Source organism: Rhinolophus ferrumequinum, chromosome 7, assembly GCF_004115265.2.
Source record: "Rhinolophus ferrumequinum isolate MPI-CBG mRhiFer1 chromosome 7, mRhiFer1_v1.p, whole genome shotgun sequence".
Lineage (NCBI taxonomy): Eukaryota > Metazoa > Chordata > Mammalia > Chiroptera > Rhinolophidae > Rhinolophus > Rhinolophus ferrumequinum.
Genome location: NC_046290.1, coordinates 47,639,777 through 47,661,522, shown reverse-complemented (window position 1 = coordinate 47,661,522; position 21,746 = coordinate 47,639,777). Strand labels below are relative to the sequence as shown.

Here is a 21,746-nt window from a genome sequence, read left to right as displayed (position 1 = left end):
TCCTTAGCCACAAGTGGCTGGTGGCTACTGTATCGGACTGTGCTGCTGTAGGGCATTTCCAGCATCATAGAAAGTTCAGTCGCATAGTCCTGATAGAGAAAGTTTTAAACTTGAACTATCAGGCCTATCATAATATTTCATTATAGATTGTGATTTTTGTATCTTTTATAAGAAATCCTTCAGTACTCTAATGTTCTAGAGGTATTCGCTGTTTTCTTTTAAACATTTTATTTTTCATAATAGGTCTTAGAATCCATCTAGAATTTATTTTTATGAATGATGTTGATGTGAGGTCAAGATCTGACTTTATTTTTTTCTGTATGGATTGTTATTCTAGTACCATTATTTTAGTAGTTTATTCATTCTCTGCTGAAATAAATACCTCCTGCGTTACTGTATTTGCCAAGTTTTTAATATATGGGTGGTTCTTTCTTGGTGGATTTACTTTTCTTTGGTATTTAAATTTTTCTTCTTTCTTCACTTCCTCCTCTTTCTTCTCTGCCTCATCTTCCATATCCTTAGATCAGTGTCAGGTTGTGTTAGTTACTGTGCCTTTTTGATGATCCTTGATATCTGCTAGGATAAGCCCTCATTTTTTCCTTCAAAATTGGCCGCAATATTCTTTCTTAACCCTTTGTTTTTGCATTTTGAACTTGGAATCAAGTTTTGTCAAGTTCTGTTAAAGAGAAACTCTGCTGGGGTTTTGTTTAGAATTGCATGGAATTTATAAAAAATTTTGGTGGAAATTGGTGTTTTTATATTATTGAGTCTAACCATCCTTTTATTCAGTTCTTTTATGTCCCTCAATAATAATTTTCTCTTTAAAAGTGCAGCACATCTTTTGTTAGGATTTTTATTGCTTGGTTATGTTAAAACTCTAATACGGAATTTTATTTAGGATATTTATTTGTAAATGAGACTGGTGTATACTTTTCTTGAGTTGTGTTGGTGTTTTTGGTATCAAAGTTATGCTAGCCCATTAAGAGAGTTGGGCAGCTTTCCCTCTTCTTTATGTTTTCTAAAACAGTTGATATTTGGGGTTTCTAGAAAATTCTAAATGTGTTTTTCAGCTTGCAAGCAATACTTTGAAAAGTATCCGGGAGACCATGAACTCCTTTGGGAAGTTGAAGGTGTTGGACACTGGTGCCAGCGAACACCAGTCACCAAAGCATTACAGAGAGAAACACTTAAAGTTACAGGTAAGAATGTTTATAGTTTGAACACATGTCCAGCTTAAAAATAGCAGTTCCTGGTGATGGTTGAATCTTACAGTCCACAGTAGTGTATGTATTATAATATGATCTCTCTACTGTGTTTCCCTGAAAATAAGACCTAACCAGAAAATGAGCCCTAGCATGATTTTTCAGGAGAACATCTCCTGAACATAAGCTGTAATGCATCTTATGGAGTAAAACTTAATATAAGACCCGGTCTTATTTTCAGGGAAACACAGTAGTAACAGACCTTATTTTCTAAAGTTTGATTCTTTGTTATGTGTTATCATTTGAAGAAGAATAGCCCAGCAGAATGTAACATCCAGTAGGAATTGGTGGGTAAGACATAAACAGTTTACCAAAACAGCATAGAATAGGCATTAGGGGATCAAAGATAGTCCCCAATCTCATGCATCTCGCCTCAAAGTTACAAAATACTTTGTAATATAAAGCTATTTATGACTTTATAATTGCAAGGTTTCATTGTAAGGTATTGGTGAAGCAGATGTCCCATACCTAAAACTTCAGTACCCTTCTGTTCGGGCTGCTTTCCATGGCTTTTGTGAAAATCAGAACACTGTTGTAATTAAAACCAAACACTGATTGGCTTACAGTTTTTAAAATTCTTCTACATACAGCAGTTCCTCCAAATGAAGCTAGAAGACCTATGTCTGGAGAATATAGTCTGGCATCTGTTCCAGGTTATGAAGCAGGAAATGAAGACAATCAAGCTAGTGAGATGCAGTTAACTGTAGGTACCCTGTATTGTTATTGTAGGAAATAATAATTTTTTTGTTTCTTTAAAATAGATTCAGCTAATATTTAATTTTTTTAATGTTATAGTTCATTCAACAATATGTTTAATTTATGTAATTTCTGCAGTATTAGTTTTCTTGGCATTTTCTGTTCATTGGTTGCTAAGGATTTATTTTTTGAAAAATAATTTAGAATACACATAAAGTAATATAAAAGAAAATAAAAATCTGTAGTCCCACTACTTCAGATATAGCAACTGTTAACATTTTGTATATGTACTTAATACATATTATAAAACATGTATCTGCATGCATTTTATTTTTGTTTTATGCTGCTTCTAACTGCTTTTCTCCCATTAATGTGCTATTTTAGGCATTTCTCCATGGCATTACTGTTTTAAAACATAACTGTTAATAAGTAGCACACTAATTCTGTGTGTTAATAAATATCATCGATTTCCTTAGTATATTATACTTAAGTTTTTTACATTTATAAATGGCCCAACAGTGAACACATTTATACATGCATCTGTGTGCACATGTAATTATTTCCTTGCACAGATAAATTTCTAGAAGTGGAATTAGTAGTAGGCCAAAGGTGATAAAGTTATTGTGGAAAGTTTGAGGCTGAGTTTTAGTAAATGTGTGCTAGGTCTTTGTAGAATGAAATGCACTTTGCAAGTACTAGGTAACCTGAAAGTAGAAGGACAGGTCACATTACTGAACTCCAGAGGACTTACTAGGTACTTTTCTAGAACTTACTTGATATTACTTAAAATATAGGTTCATTGATGGGATTCTAGAAGTCTATTTTTGTGCATTGTTTTGTTGTGATGGTGCTTATGACAGTCATATTTGTTTTGCACACAGGTATTTGAGTATATTTTTAGCGAGTGTTGAGTAAGTCTGTGTATATGCATGTGCATTTCAGAAGACAAGTGCTTTGGGGAATTATTTGTGCCTCTTATTTCCTGTCTTAATTAGCATGAGTTTTGACTATTTGAAAAATTTTGAAACGTTTTTAGGGATAATATAAATTATATAATATAATAACTATATAAGTAAGAGTTCTTGATTTTATTGATGAATAGTAAGTACAAAAAGTGCTATTTGCAAAACGTTTTGAAAGATTTTCTTTGATACTAAATGAAGTAGATCCACAGGTAGAAAAAATAACCTAAAATGTTTGGTTTTAATCTGTATTTCTATTTTAGATTGATTCTTTAAAAGATGCCTTTGCAAGCACGTCTGAAGGTAAGCAATTCAGCTGGTCTATCAGTAAGTGTTTGAGACACTTAGAATTAGGGTGTGTGTCTGTGTGTGTTTCTTAGAGTAAGTGAAGGCTTAGACAGCTCTAAAGTCTAGGTCTGTGTTCCAATGCCACCACTGCCACTGATTTTGCTGTGTGAATAAACTATTATACCTCTCTTTTCCTCATTTCCTTATCTGTAAAATAGGGCCAGTAACATCTACCTTGTTTATTTCCCAAGATTATTAGGAGAGAATATAAATGAAAATACAAAAACACTTTGCAGAGCTCAAGGTAACAAAATTGAATATTGACCAAGTTGTTTCATACTTTAGAAAAAGACACTGATGTTATTTCTAAGTCTGATGTAAGTGAGAGAAAGGAAGTGTGTAATGATGGAAATATACAGAGGGTGCCAAAAAAATGTATACACATTTTAAGAAAGGAAAAAACTATTAAAATTGTAATACTCAATATATACTGATAACAAAAGATGAATACAAGTGATATTTGACTTCTGCGATTACAAGAGGTGCTCAAAGTGGTTACCATCAGCGTCCAGACACTTCTCATTATGGTGAACTACTGCTTGAGCAACGTTGACCAAAGTGTCCACTTGTACACATTTTTTTGGCACCCCTGGTATGTAAACTAGCATAGTAATTACATTTCTGTGTATTTTAATAGGCAGTCCTATGAATACATAATCAATTGATTGTAGTTTTGCTGTTTTTTTTTCAGGTCATGATAAAACACCTGTTTCTACTCGTACTCGAAGTAGTCATCTTAAGCGGCCAAAGATTGGAAAGCGGTTTCAGGATTCTGAATTTAGTAGTTCTCAAGGAGAAGATGAAAAGATTCCCCAGACTTCACCTACAACTTTAGTAAACAAGTAGAGTATTGTTTATTTTACTCTCATTATTTTGTTTATTCTTACTTTCATATTAGTATTTAAGGTGGAGGCTATTTGTATAGCAAATGACTTTGGTATAGAAGTTTGTATTTGAATTCTCCTACAAAATTATTGATTACACTTGCCAGTGATAAGTGTCACTTTGACAGTGTTGTAGGGAGAAGTTGCTGGTATGAGAGTGGAATAAACTCATGATTTAATCTCTCAAGTGTGAAAATCCAGAACATTCAACTGATTATATTATCCCAGATGAGGCATTATCACCAACTTTGAATTTGACAGTAGGTGTAATTTTAGTAATGCTGAGGTATAATCCATTTAAAAACCCCTTAATTTTACTTTATAACAAATTCATTTTATTGAGTTATTGGATATAACATAAATTAGAGATAACCATAAATGATTCAGTCAATCCTCCAGGGTCTAAATCATCAGAACACTTGGGTCAAAACTTTATCCTCTTTTTCTTTGAATCTTAAAGCAAGATTTTAAATTTTATAGTAAAATTTACTTTTGCTCTCGTAGTCCTACCAACTGTTCCTGATTCAACCATTCATAGTTTTGCTCTTTTAGCTGAATTTAGTGAAATTATTTTACTCAGGTAAAGAATTCCATAGCTTTGCTAATTTCATTATGTAAATAATTTTGCATTGGGGTAATTAAGTAGGTAAAGTTTTATTTTGGTGAAAAATTCATCACGTTAAAGGCAAATTAAGTATATATTTAAATCTAGTAATTTGTGAAAAGAATAATCAGAGTTCAGATAATTATGGTTTTCTTACTGAGGAACATTTTGATGTAATATGCTTTTTAGGGGGGAATATAACAATGCATTTTAAATTGAACATCCAAGAATTAGGTGGAATTTCGTTTGCTCTTTAGGAACAACAATAACAGTAAGACTAAATGCCTGAATGCTTACTCAGACACTATGCAGAACAAAACTTCATCTTTGCGTAGTGGTTTCTAATACACGTATCTGTCTGTGACACAGGTTAAGAAAGAGTACTGCAAGATAGATTGTGATGGTACAATGACAGAAGTGCAGAATGCTGCAGGTGCAGAGCAGTGTGTGACTGGTTCTAACTGAGGGGATGGAGAGATTTGTCATTTGGGCAAGGGCTTCAAAGATAAGTAGAAACTTAACAAGCAGAGTAGGGACAGAAGACTTTCTAGTTCGGTAGTCCATAAACTAGGGTTGGTCCATAGGACAAATCTGGCCCACACCTATTGATGTAAATAAAATTTTATTGTAACACATCCATGCTCATTAGTTTATGTTTACTATGGTTGCTTTTGTGTACAATGGCAGAGTTGAGTACTTGGTCAGAGATCACATGGCCCACAAAAACTAAAGGAGAAGTTTGCTGACCCCTGATCTACACCTGGGTTGTCCAAAGAATTTTCTGTGATGAAAGAAATGTTCTGTGTCTGCCCTGCCCAATATGGCAGCCACTACCCAGGGTGCCCATTGAGCTAGTACAACTGAATTTTTAATTTCATTTAATTTTAATTAATGTAAATAGTGACATGTGTTTTGTGGTTACCGTATTGTACGGTAGCAGATCTAGACTACAGGAATAACATGTATTCCTGTACCGTATTGTAGTAGATCTAGACTACAGGAATAACATGAACAAAGGCACAATGCTACTAGGAGAAATGTTGATAAGCATAACTTATATGTAAGCTAAATGGTAGCATCTAGTAGGAGATAAAAATGTAAGGGTCTGGTCACGTTAGGCTTTGAAAGGAGGTACACTTTATAAGCCATAGAAAACCATCATAATTCTCTGAGCTGGGCTGTCACAGTTACAGATATGTACTTGTATATTAGAAAAGTAACTGAAAACCTTACTGAAGAATGTATGTACTGCAAGTCTGAAGATGAGTTGGGAAGAAGTTACAGTGGTATTTCCCCAGAGGGAATTGGGGCCTGAAAATGGGAATAGAAGGTTAGGGATATGTTTGAAAGGCATTTCAGGTAGAACTAAACCATATTATTTATGGTCCAAACTGATGTTTTTGAGAATGAAAGGGGTATTATTAATATGCCAGAGCTGGGATAAAAGTTGTAAACTGGACTGTCCCAGGTAAACTGGGATGTATGGTCATTCTAGTAGAGTAAGAGTCAATCAAAAATGGATAGAATAAAAGAAAGGGCTAGTTTATGTGATTGAAAAGATGGTGATGTTATTAATTGAACTGGAGAACAAGGTAGGAAAGAGAACAAATTTGTAAGAAGACAAAGAGGTTAGTTTTGGACATGTAAAATTTGAAGTCATTGACTGAACAACACCTAATTGTTCATTCTCTGAAGTGTTACTTTATTAATAGGTTCCTGAAATTTTATATTCATCCTTGAAAAACAAGTAAGAATGGTCTTCTTTTGTGTTTTGTAGATTGGAGTCTACTGCACACACATCAGAGAGCTCAGAAGAATTCCTGGAAGAAGAACATGAACAAAGTGTGATTGAATTTGAGAACGGAAGTAGTGATAAAGATGCTCGTTCAGCATTAGAAACTCAGCCTTACCAAGAGAAGCAAGATGGTGAGAAGGTATGAGATCACTTACTAAATATAATGAATGGATATAAACTAAATTTTAACTTTCTTAATCATATATTGTTAAATATACCAATATACTCTAGAGTCTTAGTAGAAATTGTGTTTAAATATTAAAAAGCATATACCTGTATTTATCGAGGTTAGGTACTTGAGTTGGGAAGGGATAAAGTTACACGTATCATTTTATATTTCAAACTGATTTTTTAAAAGTTTGACTCACAGCAAAGATAAAAAAGAGGATGTTTAGGTAGTAAGGTCCCTCAGTACATTTAAAACAAATTAATTTTTGGAATTAAACATACTTAAGTGATAAAAATGATGTCTACATTATAGAACCAGTTAGAATGCCTTAAGGTCTAACAGGCTCTCAATTGTACCCCTAGTTTGGTTAGAAGGATAGGAATGAGTTAGCCAGAAAAAAATTTTTTGTATTTTATATAATTGACAATAATTGATTTACAAGTTCCTGGAAAAATAACCAAATTCATTTTTTTAACACTAAAAAGCAAATATGAAAATCCTTTGTGACTAAGTAAACTCTTTATCTGGCTTGATTTCTGCAGCTCCCAAGTATTTATCCTTAATCTTCTTTTTTCTTTATTCTTTTCCTGTGCTTGTCTTTATGTCTGTAGTCTTTTTCTCTCTACAGATTCCTTGTTTCTTTCTTCATGTGCTTAAGTTTCTTTAAAAACTCTTTACCTATTTGCCAAGTGCAGGCAACAGCTGAACAGTGAACCTATATTACCAATTTTAGTTTCTTAACTTAAACCAATTTAGCTTCCTTTACTTATTGCAACTATGTTTTTGAATAGCATTTGTTTTTATTGTAGAAAATAGGGAAAATAAAAGCACATATTTAAAAAAGTGATTTATGTGCACCTAGCTGTTTAGGGGGGTATATATTTTTGTGTTTTTGTCTTTTGAAAATTTAATGTCATGCTTAATACATAACTTCATGTAACTGATTTCATTTGTCCATATTACATCAACACATGTCATTTAATTCCAGTGGATTTCCTTACCTAGACTGATGACTTTCTCTTCCTCAAGATTTTCTAGTCCCCTGGTTTTCTAACATTACTGTATTTTGGTTTCTTGGTTTTCCTATCTCTGAAGTTTTGGTTTGGTTTTATTTATTTATTTTTTTGACTTTTCTGCTCTGCTTTTCCCCCTTTATTTGTGGACATTCTAAAAGACTCAGTTGTTCACTTTCTGCTCTTTGATTCATGCTCTCTCCTTTGAAAATGCATCCAATCTCATGGCTTAACAGTCATCTCTATGGGGATGACCAGTAACTCTGGACTTTCAATATTTATCCAAATTGGAGTCCCATGGTGTTACTTGCCTTCTAAATATTTCTGCTTATACAGATGTCTTTTATCTTCTTAAAGTCAACATAGTCTCTATTCTTTCTCATCACTTCTGTATTGAGCCTTTTTTCTTCTTGCATTCTGTTCCCAAAACTAAAACTTGCAGGACTGAGTTTTTCTCTTCTGTTGCTTTTCACTTTTAGTTACTAAAATTCTATTTTTTTAAGCTTTTGTATATCTTTCTCGTTTTCTTCCTTTTAACATTTATTGTACCCTGCTTGGTCCTTTTATGAGTTTTATTATAATTACCTTCTGTGTCCAATTTATTCTGTATACTATCTGGCCAGATTAATTTTTCTAAGTCCCTGATTTCAATATCCCTATAGAAAAGTTCTGTTATATGATTTCAGAGGTTCTTTATAATTCAGCTAAATCTATTTCTGAACACTTGAGTGCATCAGTTTTCTAATTTTTAAAATGGTAAAAAATGCCCTCTAATTGTTAGAATGTCACTAGTGTTAAGTAGAAATATTAGACATTAAATAGAAGTGTTGTAAATTGATAAACACTACAAAGAAGTGTTTCAGAAATTGGAGGGTTTGTGTTATCAGATTGTTTTTCCATATTTTAATGTGATGTAAGAAGCAGGATTCTTCAAAAATGACCCTGGCTTGACTGGACAATGAGCTAACTCAGATTGGGTGTCTCTTCTCTAGCAAGGAGCTGTACCCAAACTCAGCTTCCCACAAGACTACTAGTGTTTCCTCCCCCTGGCAGGGCAATCTGTAACTTCCCACAGGTTCCAAAGATTCCAAGTGCTGAACAGATGCTGTTCTGTGAAGAAATGGCACCAAATCTAGCCTCTCTTGGGTACCTTTTTACTGAAAAGGTTCCTCCCATGATTGCCCTATAAGAAGAAAGAGCAGGAAGGGGCAGGGTCTCATTACTGACTCTCAGATCTACACTGTCCACAGTGCATTCTGGTCCTGTCCTCTCTCTCCATGAGTACAGGAGGAATTTGGAGTACTTAGGAATTCTCTTCTTTTACTGACCCTGCCTCGTAAGTTCGTCCTTTCCTCCAGTAGGACTGTTCCTTAACCCAAGCCCTATAATGTGGTAGAATTTACCAAGTCCTGGTGCATGAAAGGGAGGGCCTGAGAATGGAACCACTTTGCATGACAAATAAGGTAGTCTGTAATTGTGTCCTGTTTTTTTCCCCCAACTGTGTAGGAATCTGAATTAGAGCCTATGAATGGTGAGATAATGGATGATAATCTTAAGACCCCGCTTATAACTGAAGAGGAAGACTCCTCTAATGAAGTTTTAGATGAAGAATTAAAATTGCAGTCTTTTAATTCCAGTGAAGACTCTACGAATCTTGTTCCACTGGTGGTAGAATCTTCAAAACCACCTGAGGCTGTTGCACCGGATAAGGTAACAGGGAAATAACTCAATTTTTTATAGTTAAAATGTTCCAATGTTGGTGACATGGCAGGGGCAGTGTATATATTTTTCTTCACCTTACCATGTACACAGCCCTTTAGGAAAATTAGATTTTATACTAGGTTTAGTATTGTAAGAAAATGCAATCAGTAATAGTCCAGGAATTCAAATCTTTGTAACCTTATTCATTCTTTTCTGATTTATGGTAACACAATGAGTTTTGTAGATTTAGGGAAATGCTTGGAAAAATGGATAAAAGATTATTTACCAAATATTTGAATACCTATTTCTTACACAGTTTTTATTTTAATCAGGAGACAGATTAGTGGGAAAAACTTGATGGAGTATTTGGAAAGAAATTTAATTTTTTCTTTTGAATATTCAAATGTAAGGCTAAAAATCTATTGGATAGCATTATTTTATTAGTATCTCACATAAATACATGAATAAAATTTCCATTGTCCTCACTTACATCTAATAAAAACCATAGTCAAACTTAGTGGGGTGGCATAGTGTCAAGTCGCAAGGGACTCTTGGTTCTGGCTCCAGTAACACCAAGAAAGTAAAAACTTTGAATTGATTCATGGTTTTGAAGAATCTGAAGTTTAAACTATCTTAAGTACTTTTTTGAGGTGAAAGTATTACTTTTATTATATCTTTAAAACAAGAACTTTTAATGTATGCAGATTATTACATAAGACAGTTTTGAAGAAATTGAGTTGTATTGAGAATATGTACACGTTTAACCAAAGTAATGAATGCTGAATTCAGTACGGTTGCATATTAGTGTCTGAGAATAATTTACATAAGAACTACATTGCAAAAGTTTGTTCACCAGGTTTTTTACTTTTAGACGTCACATATAACTGACTCAGAAATGTTGCTAGACGAAGGCCCATCTGATGAAAAGGGGCACACCGAAGAGAAACTGCCACTAGTTTCGAGAAAGAAGGCACATTTTGGGAATTCAGACAATGTTGCTACTATCCCAAATGAAGAACGATCCGACAGTGGTTTTCCAAACTCTGTGATAGCTGAATTTTCTGAAGAATCAATCTCTGAAAATTTATCACCCAACACTACTTCCTCATTGGAAGACCAGGGTGAGGAGGGGGTACCTGAACCCCAGGAAACATCTGCAGCTCTTCCTCAGAGTTCTTTGATAGAGGTTGAACTTGAAGATGTGCCATTTTCACAGAATGCGGGACAGAAGAACCAGTCAGAGGAGCAGTCGGAAGCATCTTCTGAGCAACTGGATCAGTTTACACAATCAACAGAAAAAACTGTGGATAGCAGCTCAGAGGAAATAGAAGTGGAAGTGCCTGTTGTAGACAGGCGGAATTTAAGAAGAAAGGCCAAGGGGCATAAAGGACCTGCTAAGAAAAAAGCCAAGCTGACCTGAATGAAGAAGTGCAGATGATAAATCCTCTTCTTTGTAACATAATTGTTGTTTTTTAAAAATGGTAATAAATAGCATGGGGCACAGGACAAAAATTCCAAAATTTCAATTTGAGCTTATTTATGATGCAATTTTTCCCTCCCCCTTAGGACCTCTAGGATTCACCATTGTTTTTAATTTTTCAGGCTATTTTGTGTAAATACAGTTTTTTATTTTTATTAACCATGTTTCGATTTTGGGAAACCAGATCATACTATATTTTCTTCGGCAGTTGGGGACTTCTGACCATTAATATTTCAGAAAAGAATATAAACTGAAAAACATAGTAGTAGGCTTTCCATTTCTTGTGAGGTTCATGGAACTCTTTTATACTGAGGGTTTTAATAGTAAACTTGGTGAGGGTTCTAGAAGTTTTAACTTAAATATCAAAACTAATCACCATTTTTAAACAATGTAGGCATGCCTAAACAAAAATATCATTAAATTAGAATAAATATAACTTCCACTAAATGAGAGCACAAATAACAGAAATTTGTAGTCAAAGGTTTATGAGGGTGGTATCTTGGCCTCTTAACTCATAGTTGTATAATTTCTTCCTTTGACTTCAATGTCTGTGGAAAGGTACAAACTGTTCCCAACCCTTTATAACATCTGATATTAATGGTACTGCTAGGGATTTAATTCTGGCATGTAGGTACTGAAATAATGATTTAAAATTTCATTTGAAGCTGAGGACTATACTTTTGTCCTCACCTAGTTAACATGTGTACTTCAGAAGTGTGAGAACCCTTCCTAAGACTGCTCCTTAATCCTGCCACTGCCTTTATTCTAGAATCTTATATTCCCTTCAGCTTTCATCGACTTCCATAACTCGGGGAATGATTCCTGTCAAAAGATCTACCTGCTTGCCTGCCAGCTTATGCGCTTGGCACCCATTTTTGGGTAGGTATGAAACTACACCCCACAATTTTAGATCTAGATGGCAAGAATAAAACTGCCCTAGGAGCTGTAGTTACAAGCACGTAAATCAAATTGGAGGCTTTGGTTATCCCTTTGCTCTTGCTCACTGTTTATTCTGTGAGGACAGGTTACAAGCCAACCTGTATGTGTTCATTGTGTTGCCATAGCAAAGGCTTTTGCCTAGGAAAACTTAAAAAAGCCTCAATTAATTGTTTTATTTAGAAATGACCAAAATGGTTATTAGCATCCAAAGAGAATCTTGAAACAATCCTACTCTTCGGAAGTATTATGTGTACTCAACTTTGCACCAAAGTTGGGGAATGCTTTGAGACCATTTAGGATTGTTTTAAAAATAAGCGTGGTCCTTACATGAAAAAACATATTACGACCTTTGTTACAATTTGAAGTGATAAGAATTGATGTTAAAGGTTTTTCAGTCCACAGTCAGGTGATGTCATTAATTTTATTTTGGATATTGGTATTTTAGAAAGATCTGAAGTAAAATCTTTAAGTAGGCAACATAGCAAACCCTCCTGTTCATGTAAAATTGTGATACTTATTTTCTTTAATTATTGGTCAGAGGTAAGCCAGATTATCACGCTAAATGAAAATTAAAGCAGTCTGGCCATTTGTTTTTCTTTAAAAATGCTCAAAAAGTGAAAGAAAAAGTATGAGTAATAGTAATATGTATCAAACGTTTATGCTGTTTTATACATTTTGTGAGAAACTTTTGTTAATTCCACAAATAGGGAAATGTTAAGGTTTAGTAAATTCTTAACCATTTTTAATTTCTTAATAGATAAAAATCTAACACTTAGATATTTTACTTTTTTACCTGGATTGTTCATTGTTCTCTTTAAAATACTTTTCTTTAAAAAGGTGTAGTTTAATAAGATTCAGCTCACTGACAACTCTTAATGTGTGAATATAGTTGCTGAGTTTACAAAATAGAAATGTTTTATTCATATATGATCACTGGGGACTAACAGTATATAAACTTATACTTGTTAAACTTGTTTATTCTTAAACAAGAATTGCATTTTAAACAATTTCAAAACTTTTTGTTTAGTACATAAGAAAACTTTCGTTACTTACTAACTCTAACAGAAAACGTTATTTTGTCATTGATAGGTGGTAGAGAAAGTTAGATCACATGGGAAAACCTAACTTTCACATTCAGTAACATGTTCATTTTCAGTAAATGAGTATAGAATTTATAACAAAATTTATCCTCAATACGGAATCTAAATAAAACTTAATCAGATACATGTAGTTTTTGCAAGGCATTATAAGAAAAACTTTTCAGAATCAAAGAACTAAAATCTGATTTCAACCAGCTAGTTGAGTGTCTAGTCACATTCTATAGTCCTTTGTGAACTGTTTTTCTGTTTAGAAGTCTTATTTGTGGAGAAGGGAGTTTACTTCAGTTTGTGTAAATACGTATATATTTCCTTGTGTAATATAAAGCAGATAGTGATTAGCAAAATTTTAGTTCTCCTTTCAAGTTTAAATTATTCAATTGCTAGACATCACAGAATAAGTATATTTAAGAATTTATTATAAAGCTCCTCTACAACTTTTAAAGGTAAGAGGTCTATTATGATTTTTTTATAAAATCAAATAGCATGACAATATGTCATCTGCTTAAAATGTGTCTGTATTCATGGTGTTTCCATTAAGTACAGAGAATTATCACGGCAAGGATAACAATTACTAGTGATTAATGGTTCAGTTTTAGCTCACCACCAGGACACTACCTAAAGTGGTTTCAGTGACTTGAGAAAAATATCTTGAAGGTTTATGATTGAATCAAATGGAGTCTATACCTAGTATCTAATATCTGCTCTTATGTTCTGCTTTACCCTTAGGGAGTACCTTCTAAAATTTGGTCACACCAGCAAACTAAAACAGATCTTACTGTAAATAATTTATACTAACATTAGTCATCTGTGTACCAGTATTTTAGAAGTACATTTCTGCCTTGTATGTCCACTAACAGCAATATGGTGTTTAAGGTGTTACCCAGTATTTCATGGGTGTGATTAATTATGCTTCTGTTTGCATACTTAATATCAAGCTTTCTTTGTACAAGATGATTTACTTATTTGGGGTTCTAAAAAATAAGCAAACCTCAGTTCTGTAGTATTAAGTGCTTACGTTTAGTTGCTTTTGTTGTTTTCACCTTTCAAAATTTAAGTCATTCACACATTCCCCATTTCTATTAGTGGCAAAATCATTTGTTACAATCATTGTAAGAAAGGTTCAGCTCTGTCATCCTGAAGTAATTGTATCATACTGGATAGTCATGCCCAAGGAACTAGCCTCTATTTTCCTAAGTGTCTGTGTTTTAAAACTTCTGTTTATAGAACTTAGAAAAGATACGTTATTCAGCATAGTAAGTCTTACCGAAGTACTCATTTGTTTTCTTGGTAGTTGGGGTTATTTTTTTTTTTTAAGTTTAAAAGTAATTAAACCTATATTTTGTGATTGTTTCCTGGTCTGTGTTTTGAAATTATTTCCCTTTTCTCTAATTTCATTGATGAAGATGTGTTTAGATATTGAATTTGTTCAGACATTAAAATGATTTTGTTAAAAGGGAGTTTGGTTGTACCTTCAAGACAGACTTTAAAAAATAAACAGAATTCAAAACAATGTGATTATAGATTAATATGAACACCCTAAAGCTCAAAGCCACAAACATGTAATTCATCACAAAAGTGCTTTGACCTAGTTACAACCCTCACTTATTTTTTTTATATTATGTAAATAACTACAAATATCTTTCTCTTTATGGGCGTCAGTGCAGTCTTTCTTTTTAAAACTATTCTACTTGGAATTATTTAAAACAAATTTTTACCGTTCTAAAAGTAAAATTTACTACCCTAAGTTCAGAATATAGAAAATGCTAAACATATAAACATTTTGGTGCATTTTTTAAATGTTTAGAGTAGAAAATAGTTCTAAGTAGGTATTACTATATGAGAGAAAAAATGTTCAAAATACTAACTTACTGTCTTAAGTAGTTAAGGATTAGAGGTGAAAAGATTTATCTAAATAAGTTCTTCTGAATTCAATTTAGTATAGTTTGTCTTTCCTTTTGTATTTTTTTAATTGAGGAATATTGGGGAACAGTGTGTTTCTCCAGGGCCCATCAGCTCCAAGTCGTTGTCCTTCAATCTAATTGTGGAGGGCGCAGCTCACTGGCCCATGTGGGGAACAAACCGGCAACCCTGTTAAGAGCTGGCGCTCTAACCAACAAAGCCATCCGGCTGCCCTTCTTGTATACTTTTAATGTGAATACTTTATAAACTTAACAAACGTTACCATGTTGTTAATGCTACATTTCTTAGGATTAATGGTGAATAATGAGGTGGAAGAGACTTCAGGTAAAAGTTTGAGTCATGACCAAGTTTCATAGCCTAGGCCTCACATTTAAGTGTGTATATACAACCCTTAATGATAAAAGGTGTTTTTAACTATACTGGCTTTTCCATTAATGACAGCTCTGCATTGCTGAGTACCCACTTATTAATACAGATACTGATGAAGTAGGATATTTTTATAACTGCTTGTTTAATCATTCAATTTCATGAACATCTAAATGCTAAACAGACCCCAAAATAAAGACCAATTTGTAAAACTGGGCCATTTTAATGTTCTTTACAATAGAATAAATAGTTCTCTTGACTGCAGACATGGAAGCTGTTTGGTACTCAGAAACATCACAGTAAAGGTGGTTTTCTTGATTGATGTATAATCTTCAATAATTATAAGGAGTTACTTGTATGAACTGCTGTCAAACCAGTAAGACTGCATTTATGCATCCATCATTTTCAGGATTGTTGGTAACCTGAGCATATTTTCCTAAGGGAAGATGGCAAAAGGAGGGATGTTAGCTAATAATTGATTTGAAAGAATATAATCTTTGCCCCAAATATTTCTAATTTACTACTTTTAAGAGTTATATTCTCTTTCAAAGAACCGTAAAGTTTAGAAATATCGGCACTAAAAGCAGAAAAATAAGAAAATAAGGAAAAAAGAATTTATAATTACTGCATGACACATTTCAGTTTTTAATTAATACTGAAATAGCTTGGCTGTGTATTCGATATATGCCTCCCTTCCCCTGCTCATGGTGTATTTTCTTCCAATATTTTTTAGTTATAATATCTTTGCATCTGCTTCCCTCATAATTAATGACTTTTTAAATGAACAGTATCAAACTAAGTCTAGCACTGTAGTATATCTTATATAACTGAAACCAATAAGCTAAATTAAAAAGAATTATATTCAATAACTACTTTTTCTACAAAAAGTAATCTTCCTAAAGATTTAAATCTGGTTAACATCAAGCTTTAACTTACCTAGCTCTTCTGCATTAAAATTTGCTGTGTATTTTATGTCAACTTGAAACTTCATAGTTTTAGGATAACAGTAGCAGCCCCATATTAAAAAGTTTACTTACCCCAAATAACTTTGCCTCCTTGTGTCACAAGGCCCAACTCGCTCACGTTCACCTCAATGACTGTACCTTTGGTAATAACACCCAAAGTTGTATAAAGTGGGGATGAGGGATTCTTTTTTACACCAAGGATTGGCAGGCAAAAGGTAGCTTTCAGTTCAGGATGTGTTACATGTGCCTTCTTGAAACGTAAGCCCTAGTAAGTCAAACACAAGAATGTTTGAGTCCAAATATTAACAGTGATGAGTAATGATCTTTTTTGCTTATCTTTTCCAATAGTCTCCCCCCAAAAAAGAAAAAAAGCATGGATTAAAGGTCAAATATTAAGGTATCAAATAAAAATACTTACAATTCTACAGACTAAAAACCCGATAGTTAAGAGGATACATACAACTCTCCCCCCCCCTTTTTAAAACAATAAGACAAGGATTGGCATGTTAAATGACTTGTTCCCAGATAAAATAGTGTGTGGATGGAATCAAACTTAAGCATCCCGATTCCAAGTCTTTATATACCTCATCTAATTTAGATGGCGAAAAAGCAGGTGGGTTGCCAACTTTCTTTGCATTGATGGTAACATTGGTCAAGGATGGAAGAGAGAGCCCAGAGACAAGAGGCCACAGTCACCTAGATATGGTCTTTAGGAGTGTAGCACTTTAAAAACCACGACACTTTGCATCTCTAAAATTTGATTTTTACCTATATAGAGGTAGGGGGCAAATGATACTAAATCAAGTTCTTAGTAAAGGACTCATTAATCAAGTTGGTTAAGAAACTTACACCATTCAGAATGCCATCTGATTAATTCACAATATGAAATATATCTGCGAAGCTACAGAAAGCATAGAACAGCCTGACTTGTATATTCTCTCCCTGTAGAACTGTTAAGGCTACCAAAAATGTATTTAGAAGATAATGAATATGAAATCAAAACAAGGGGAATCCAGGGATGGGTGAACGTTTTCTGTAAATTACCAGACTGATTATTTTAGGCTTTGCAGGTCATAATGGTCCCTGTTACAACTACTCAAACTCTGCAGAAAAAAGTAGCCATAGACAATATGTAAATGAACTGGCATGGCTGTGTTCCAATAGAACTTTATTTATAGAATCAGGCTGACAACATTTTAATCCATTAAAAATTATTCAGGTTGAGAGCTAGAGTAACACTGTTAACTTTCCTCTCTGGTTCTGTGTTTCTGTAAGCAGGCTGGATATCCAGTTGGGAGAGTAATCAGTTTGTTTAAAGGAGTTTGCAAAAATGTAACTTCATTTATATTGGGGGCAGGTTGGTTTTGACCACTGTTGTCACCAGAAAGTCAAGTCCCACTTTTATATTTTCAACGGTTGCATACTGTTTTCAAAAACATTAAGAGACTTTCCTTACTAAACCAAAACTGACTTGAAAAAAGTCCTACTCAAGTTTTCTAACTATTCTCAGACAAGTGTCAAACATATAGATCACTTATTGAATGAGCAAAATGATTTCATGTGGAAAATCATCCTACTATGTCATGTTTACAAGTCAAGATTCACGGATAATGTAACGAAAATTCTTTTTTTCATTTCAATTTTCTTACGAAGCTGAAGACAGATTCTTGATGGTAGTGGGAAAATACAAAGCAATCTTTATCAATATCTTAAAAATAGCCCAAAAAAGTCTTTCAACCTGTTTTTTGTATTAATTTTAGGAATTTCAGGAAATTGTAATACTACTTTATCCAATTTAATACAGGAACTACTATTTAAGCCTCTGCATTCTTACAAGGGACTTACCATTGGCCTAATGAATCTTTCATATTTAGGTGGTTTTCGAGTAAAGCCATCTCCAACAAAGCAGACTTTAGTAACCATCCTCTTCCATGCTTTCTTCTTTCTCTTCCCTGTTCGAATAACTTTTAATACCTCTGTTTCTCCCTGGGCACGAACTTTGGGCAGAGGGACTTCCCATTTTCCCTAAAAATAGACCACAGTTAAAATTTATATTGTCAGTGAAACACAGAATAAAAAGTCAAACGTGTTTTAGTTGTACAAAGTAGTAGATTCCCTTTTTTAAACCAACAAGATTTTGGCTCAATTGTCTCCTAGAGGTCGGCACTGTCTTCTCACAAGCCCCAAACAATTGGAACTTGTTAAGTTTACATATGACAGATTAAATAAAATGGTTCGCTTAGCTAAAAATCTTAATACTTTGTTATGCATGAAAAATACCACCTGTAATAAGGCAGTAACTTCTCTAAGCAGTACACATGCTTACTACTAAGTAGTTAATAGTGTAAAATTGGAAGTCTTCGCCTCTCAGTATATCTTCATATTCTACCTTGAATGGATTTAGACTATTACTATTAAGTTGGTGCAAAAGTAATTGCAGTTTAAAAGGTTAAAAACTGCAAAAACCACAATTACTTTTGCACCAACCTACTAAAACAATCATCACCAGATAGTTTTGTACTTTCCTAGAATGCAAATTCTATGAAACTGAAGCAGTACAAGGCAACAGAATTCTGGATTTATTACTAAGACAAGTTCTAGAACCAACTCGACCATTTCACAGATAAGGGACTATGAAGAATCATTTACAACATCCTGGACTCCAGTCTCTTCATCTGTGAAATAAGGAGTAGTTAACTAGATAATCTCTCAAGTTTCTTTTGGTGCTAAAGTTCTACCATTCTAATTTTGGATAATTACACACCAAAAAACAAGCAGTAAGATTTTAAAATTAAATTTGGAGACTGCAAGTTCTTTATAGTTACCATATACTCTCCTGCTACCTGAATTTCTATCAATCTATCCATAGGTGTTTAAAAATAGTATCTATGCCTTTTTGTTTTTAGCAGAATTTAACCTAATTTGATACCGAGCGCAATTCAGAAGTATTTTTTTAAAAACAATTTTTAAGTCAACATCACTTAAGGTGTTTCCCATTCTACTTTTTAACCAATTTTGGCACTGCAGGGCAGCATAAACAAGAAGCAGTTGTATCCTTCACAACAGTACACAGAATTGCCAAATACAGGAAGTTAAAATACTAAATTCGAGATTCGATGCTTGCTTTTTGTTTTTAAATAACTTGTTAAAACTAAAGGTAAGTGGCATTCTAATTTTCAAAAAACCTCTTAAATGCTAAAATGTGCTGTGGCTGATGAGAAAGTGAAGTTTTTAGTAAACATTTTATACAAAATGAAATCTAAAACTTTGTCTAAATGGGAATAGTAGTTGGACTGTCTAAATGGGAATAGTAGTTGGACTTCAAGTTTACAATTAATACTGAAGAAACAAACTAAACCTCAAATTTGAATTTAAGTAATTCTGAACAAAAGAAAAATTTTTGTTGCTTACCGCTTTTTCTTTGCGTTTTTGTTTAATCATATTGGAAAGTACTTTAGCTCGGGACTGTCCCTCTCTGTCCAGTAGATACGCAGGTACTGCTCCTTGTGGAGTCTTTTCATCATCCTTTTGTTTGGTGTTTCTCTTTTCATGCATCTTGATACTACCAACGAGAAGGATTCAAGATTATAATTTTTAACAACTCATTGGAAATATGTTAACTTGCTACAACAAATAATCACTTACGTCTTTTTCATCTGTATTTTCTCAGCATGGCGCTGTTTATGGTAGAGTTTAGCTTTGAGACCAATCATCTTTTTTGCCTTCTTTGAACGTTCATGAGCCTCTCGACCTTCCTTCTTTCTCTTTTTCTCATGGTAATCCAAACGGTATCCATAGCGCTTCCGGTGTAACTCAATATGTTCGTTTTGTGGCTATAAGGATGCAAGAAATTTTAACTTAAATTTCTTCTGAGCAGCATATGAAATATTAAGACCTTATGTCACCCAAATGTTCTCTTGCTTAAATAACTCTTGCAGTATTAAGCCTATTCACATGATACAAGTTAAAGAAATTTTTATCCTGATGCTGTGAGGCTTCAGGATCTCTATTTGTAATTTCAGGGAAGTTACTGTTCACTGAAGGGGCACTGTCCAAATCCACTGAACCAGAAAAGGGATCATCTGATTCAGGATCTCTCCATTTTCGAAACATCAGTATTCTAGTTTTTCAATAACATCATCATTCATACGTTTTATTTTAAAAAATTTAAGTCAGTGTTACTGAAGTATAATTTACAATTAACTATCTTTTGGGTGTAGGTATACAGTTGTACATTTTGGCAAACTATACAGTTGCATAAACCACCAAAATCAAGATAAAGAATATTTCCATCACCCCAGAAAGTTGCCTTGTGTCACTTTGACATCAGTCCTCTTTTTTCCACCTCCAGTCGGCTATCTATTACTCTTAATTTGCCTTTCCCAGAATGAAATGTAAATGGAATCTACAATATGTAGCCTTTTGGATCTAGCTTCTTTCACTTTGCAAAAAGCTTTTGCGATTCCACCTCGTTGTTGCATGTATCAGTCCTTCACTCCTTTTTACTACCAACTAGTATTTCAATATATGGATATACCACTGTTGATCCATTGCTGAGTGATGGATATTTGAGTTGTTTCCAGTTTTTAGCGAATAAACATATGTACATAACTCTGTGTGGACATATGTCAACTACTTTCCAAAGTGGCTGTACTATTTTGCATTTCACCAGCAATGTATGGGATCCCCTTTTGCTGTAAGTGCCTGTTTTATACGCCAATTTTGTTTTACTTTAAACACGTAGCCCCGTCCATTTGGATTTTAAGACAGCAAAATAATGACACAAAGCCAACACCAGCACAGAAAATAAATAATGTAAAGTAACAACAAGGTACTACGTGTCAGGTGTGGGGTTTTCAACTGCTATCACAAACTTTGCAGCAACCATGAGAAAGGTATGTGGAATATTATTTTGCAGAGGAAAAAAGATGAGAGATGTAGTAGAAAGGATCTGGTAGTCAGATCTGGGCTGTAAGCCCAACTACGCAACTCATCAGATGCTTGGCTCGTGGCAAGGCATGCCTTCAGTTTCCTCAGCAGTAAAAGGAGGTGATGGTGGGATTAATGCCTACCGTATACAGTTATCCCTAGGTTCTGGCACCGATGGCCAAGCAGCATGTGGCGAAAGCAAGAATTGAACAGATTGAAACCTTCTCGCTCCAAAGCCTGCGCTCTGGCAAAGACCCCATTCTGTGTCCCCAATGTGAAGTTGTTTTCACGCCGCCGAGCCGATCTCTCGGAGTCTACCCTCATTCCCTTCAGCAGTACTTCACTTCCGTCTACCACGCCTCACATCCAGCCCCAGTGCCCTGGGGCCCCCAGGCCCCACCAACTCAGATGCCCTAGGTCGCAAGTGCCCGAGGTATCCTCCTCACCATGGTTACGACCGCGCAGACGCCAGGCGCAGTCCCCTGGGCGCAAAGAAGCTCTCGACTTTCGGGTCTCAGAAACTCGAGAGCCTACTCCATGCAACTGGCGACAGGAAAGGGAAACTTTGAAAATGACCGACTCCACCGAAAGCGCGACGCATCGGTTCCGAGCC

At 34.3% G+C, this 21,746-nt stretch overlaps 2 protein-coding genes across 5 annotated transcripts in view; one reads left to right on the top strand and one right to left on the bottom strand.

Moving 5' to 3' along the window:
* FAM169A (family with sequence similarity 169 member A) overlaps window positions 1-15,298 on the top strand; it is a 63,688-nt gene extending 48,390 nt beyond the window's left edge. For all 4 annotated transcript variants that reach the window (XM_033109911.1, XM_033109908.1, XM_033109910.1 and 1 more), the window contains exons 7-13: window positions 1,071-1,199; window positions 1,853-1,965; window positions 3,184-3,223; window positions 3,960-4,110; window positions 6,534-6,690; window positions 9,240-9,443; window positions 10,306-15,298. In XM_033109911.1, coding sequence (XP_032965802.1) covers window positions 1,071-1,199; window positions 1,853-1,965; window positions 3,184-3,223; window positions 3,960-4,110; window positions 6,534-6,690; window positions 9,240-9,443; window positions 10,306-10,854 — 1,343 coding nt within the window. In that variant the 3' untranslated portion in view covers window positions 10,855-15,298. The remainder of the gene's footprint in view (window positions 1-1,070; window positions 1,200-1,852; window positions 1,966-3,183; window positions 3,224-3,959; window positions 4,111-6,533; window positions 6,691-9,239; window positions 9,444-10,305) is intronic.
* A 144-nt stretch (window positions 15,299-15,442) lies between these two features.
* Window positions 15,443-21,726, bottom strand: NSA2 (NSA2 ribosome biogenesis factor). The gene is made up of 6 exons (XM_033109913.1): window positions 21,580-21,726; window positions 19,850-20,037; window positions 19,616-19,766; window positions 18,050-18,229; window positions 16,277-16,469; window positions 15,443-15,675 (listed from the first exon to the last, which is right to left on the bottom strand). Exons 1-6 carry the CDS (start codon window positions 21,580-21,582, stop codon window positions 15,608-15,610), a joined length of 783 nt encoding a protein of 260 aa, XP_032965804.1. The 5' UTR covers window positions 21,583-21,726; the 3' UTR covers window positions 15,443-15,607.
* Between the last annotated feature and the right edge of the window lie 20 nt (window positions 21,727-21,746).

Excerpts from the sequence above, each read along its gene's own strand:
- NSA2 (XM_033109913.1), bottom strand. Across the intron at positions 19,767-19,849 it reads AAAATACAGATGAAAAAGAC|TATCAAGATGCATGAAAAGA; the intron begins GTAAGTGATTAT and ends TCTCGTTGGTAG. Across the intron at positions 15,676-16,276 it reads AGGAGGCAAAGTTATTTGGG|GAAAATATGCTCAGGTTACC; the intron begins GTAAGTAAACTT and ends ATCTTCCCTTAG.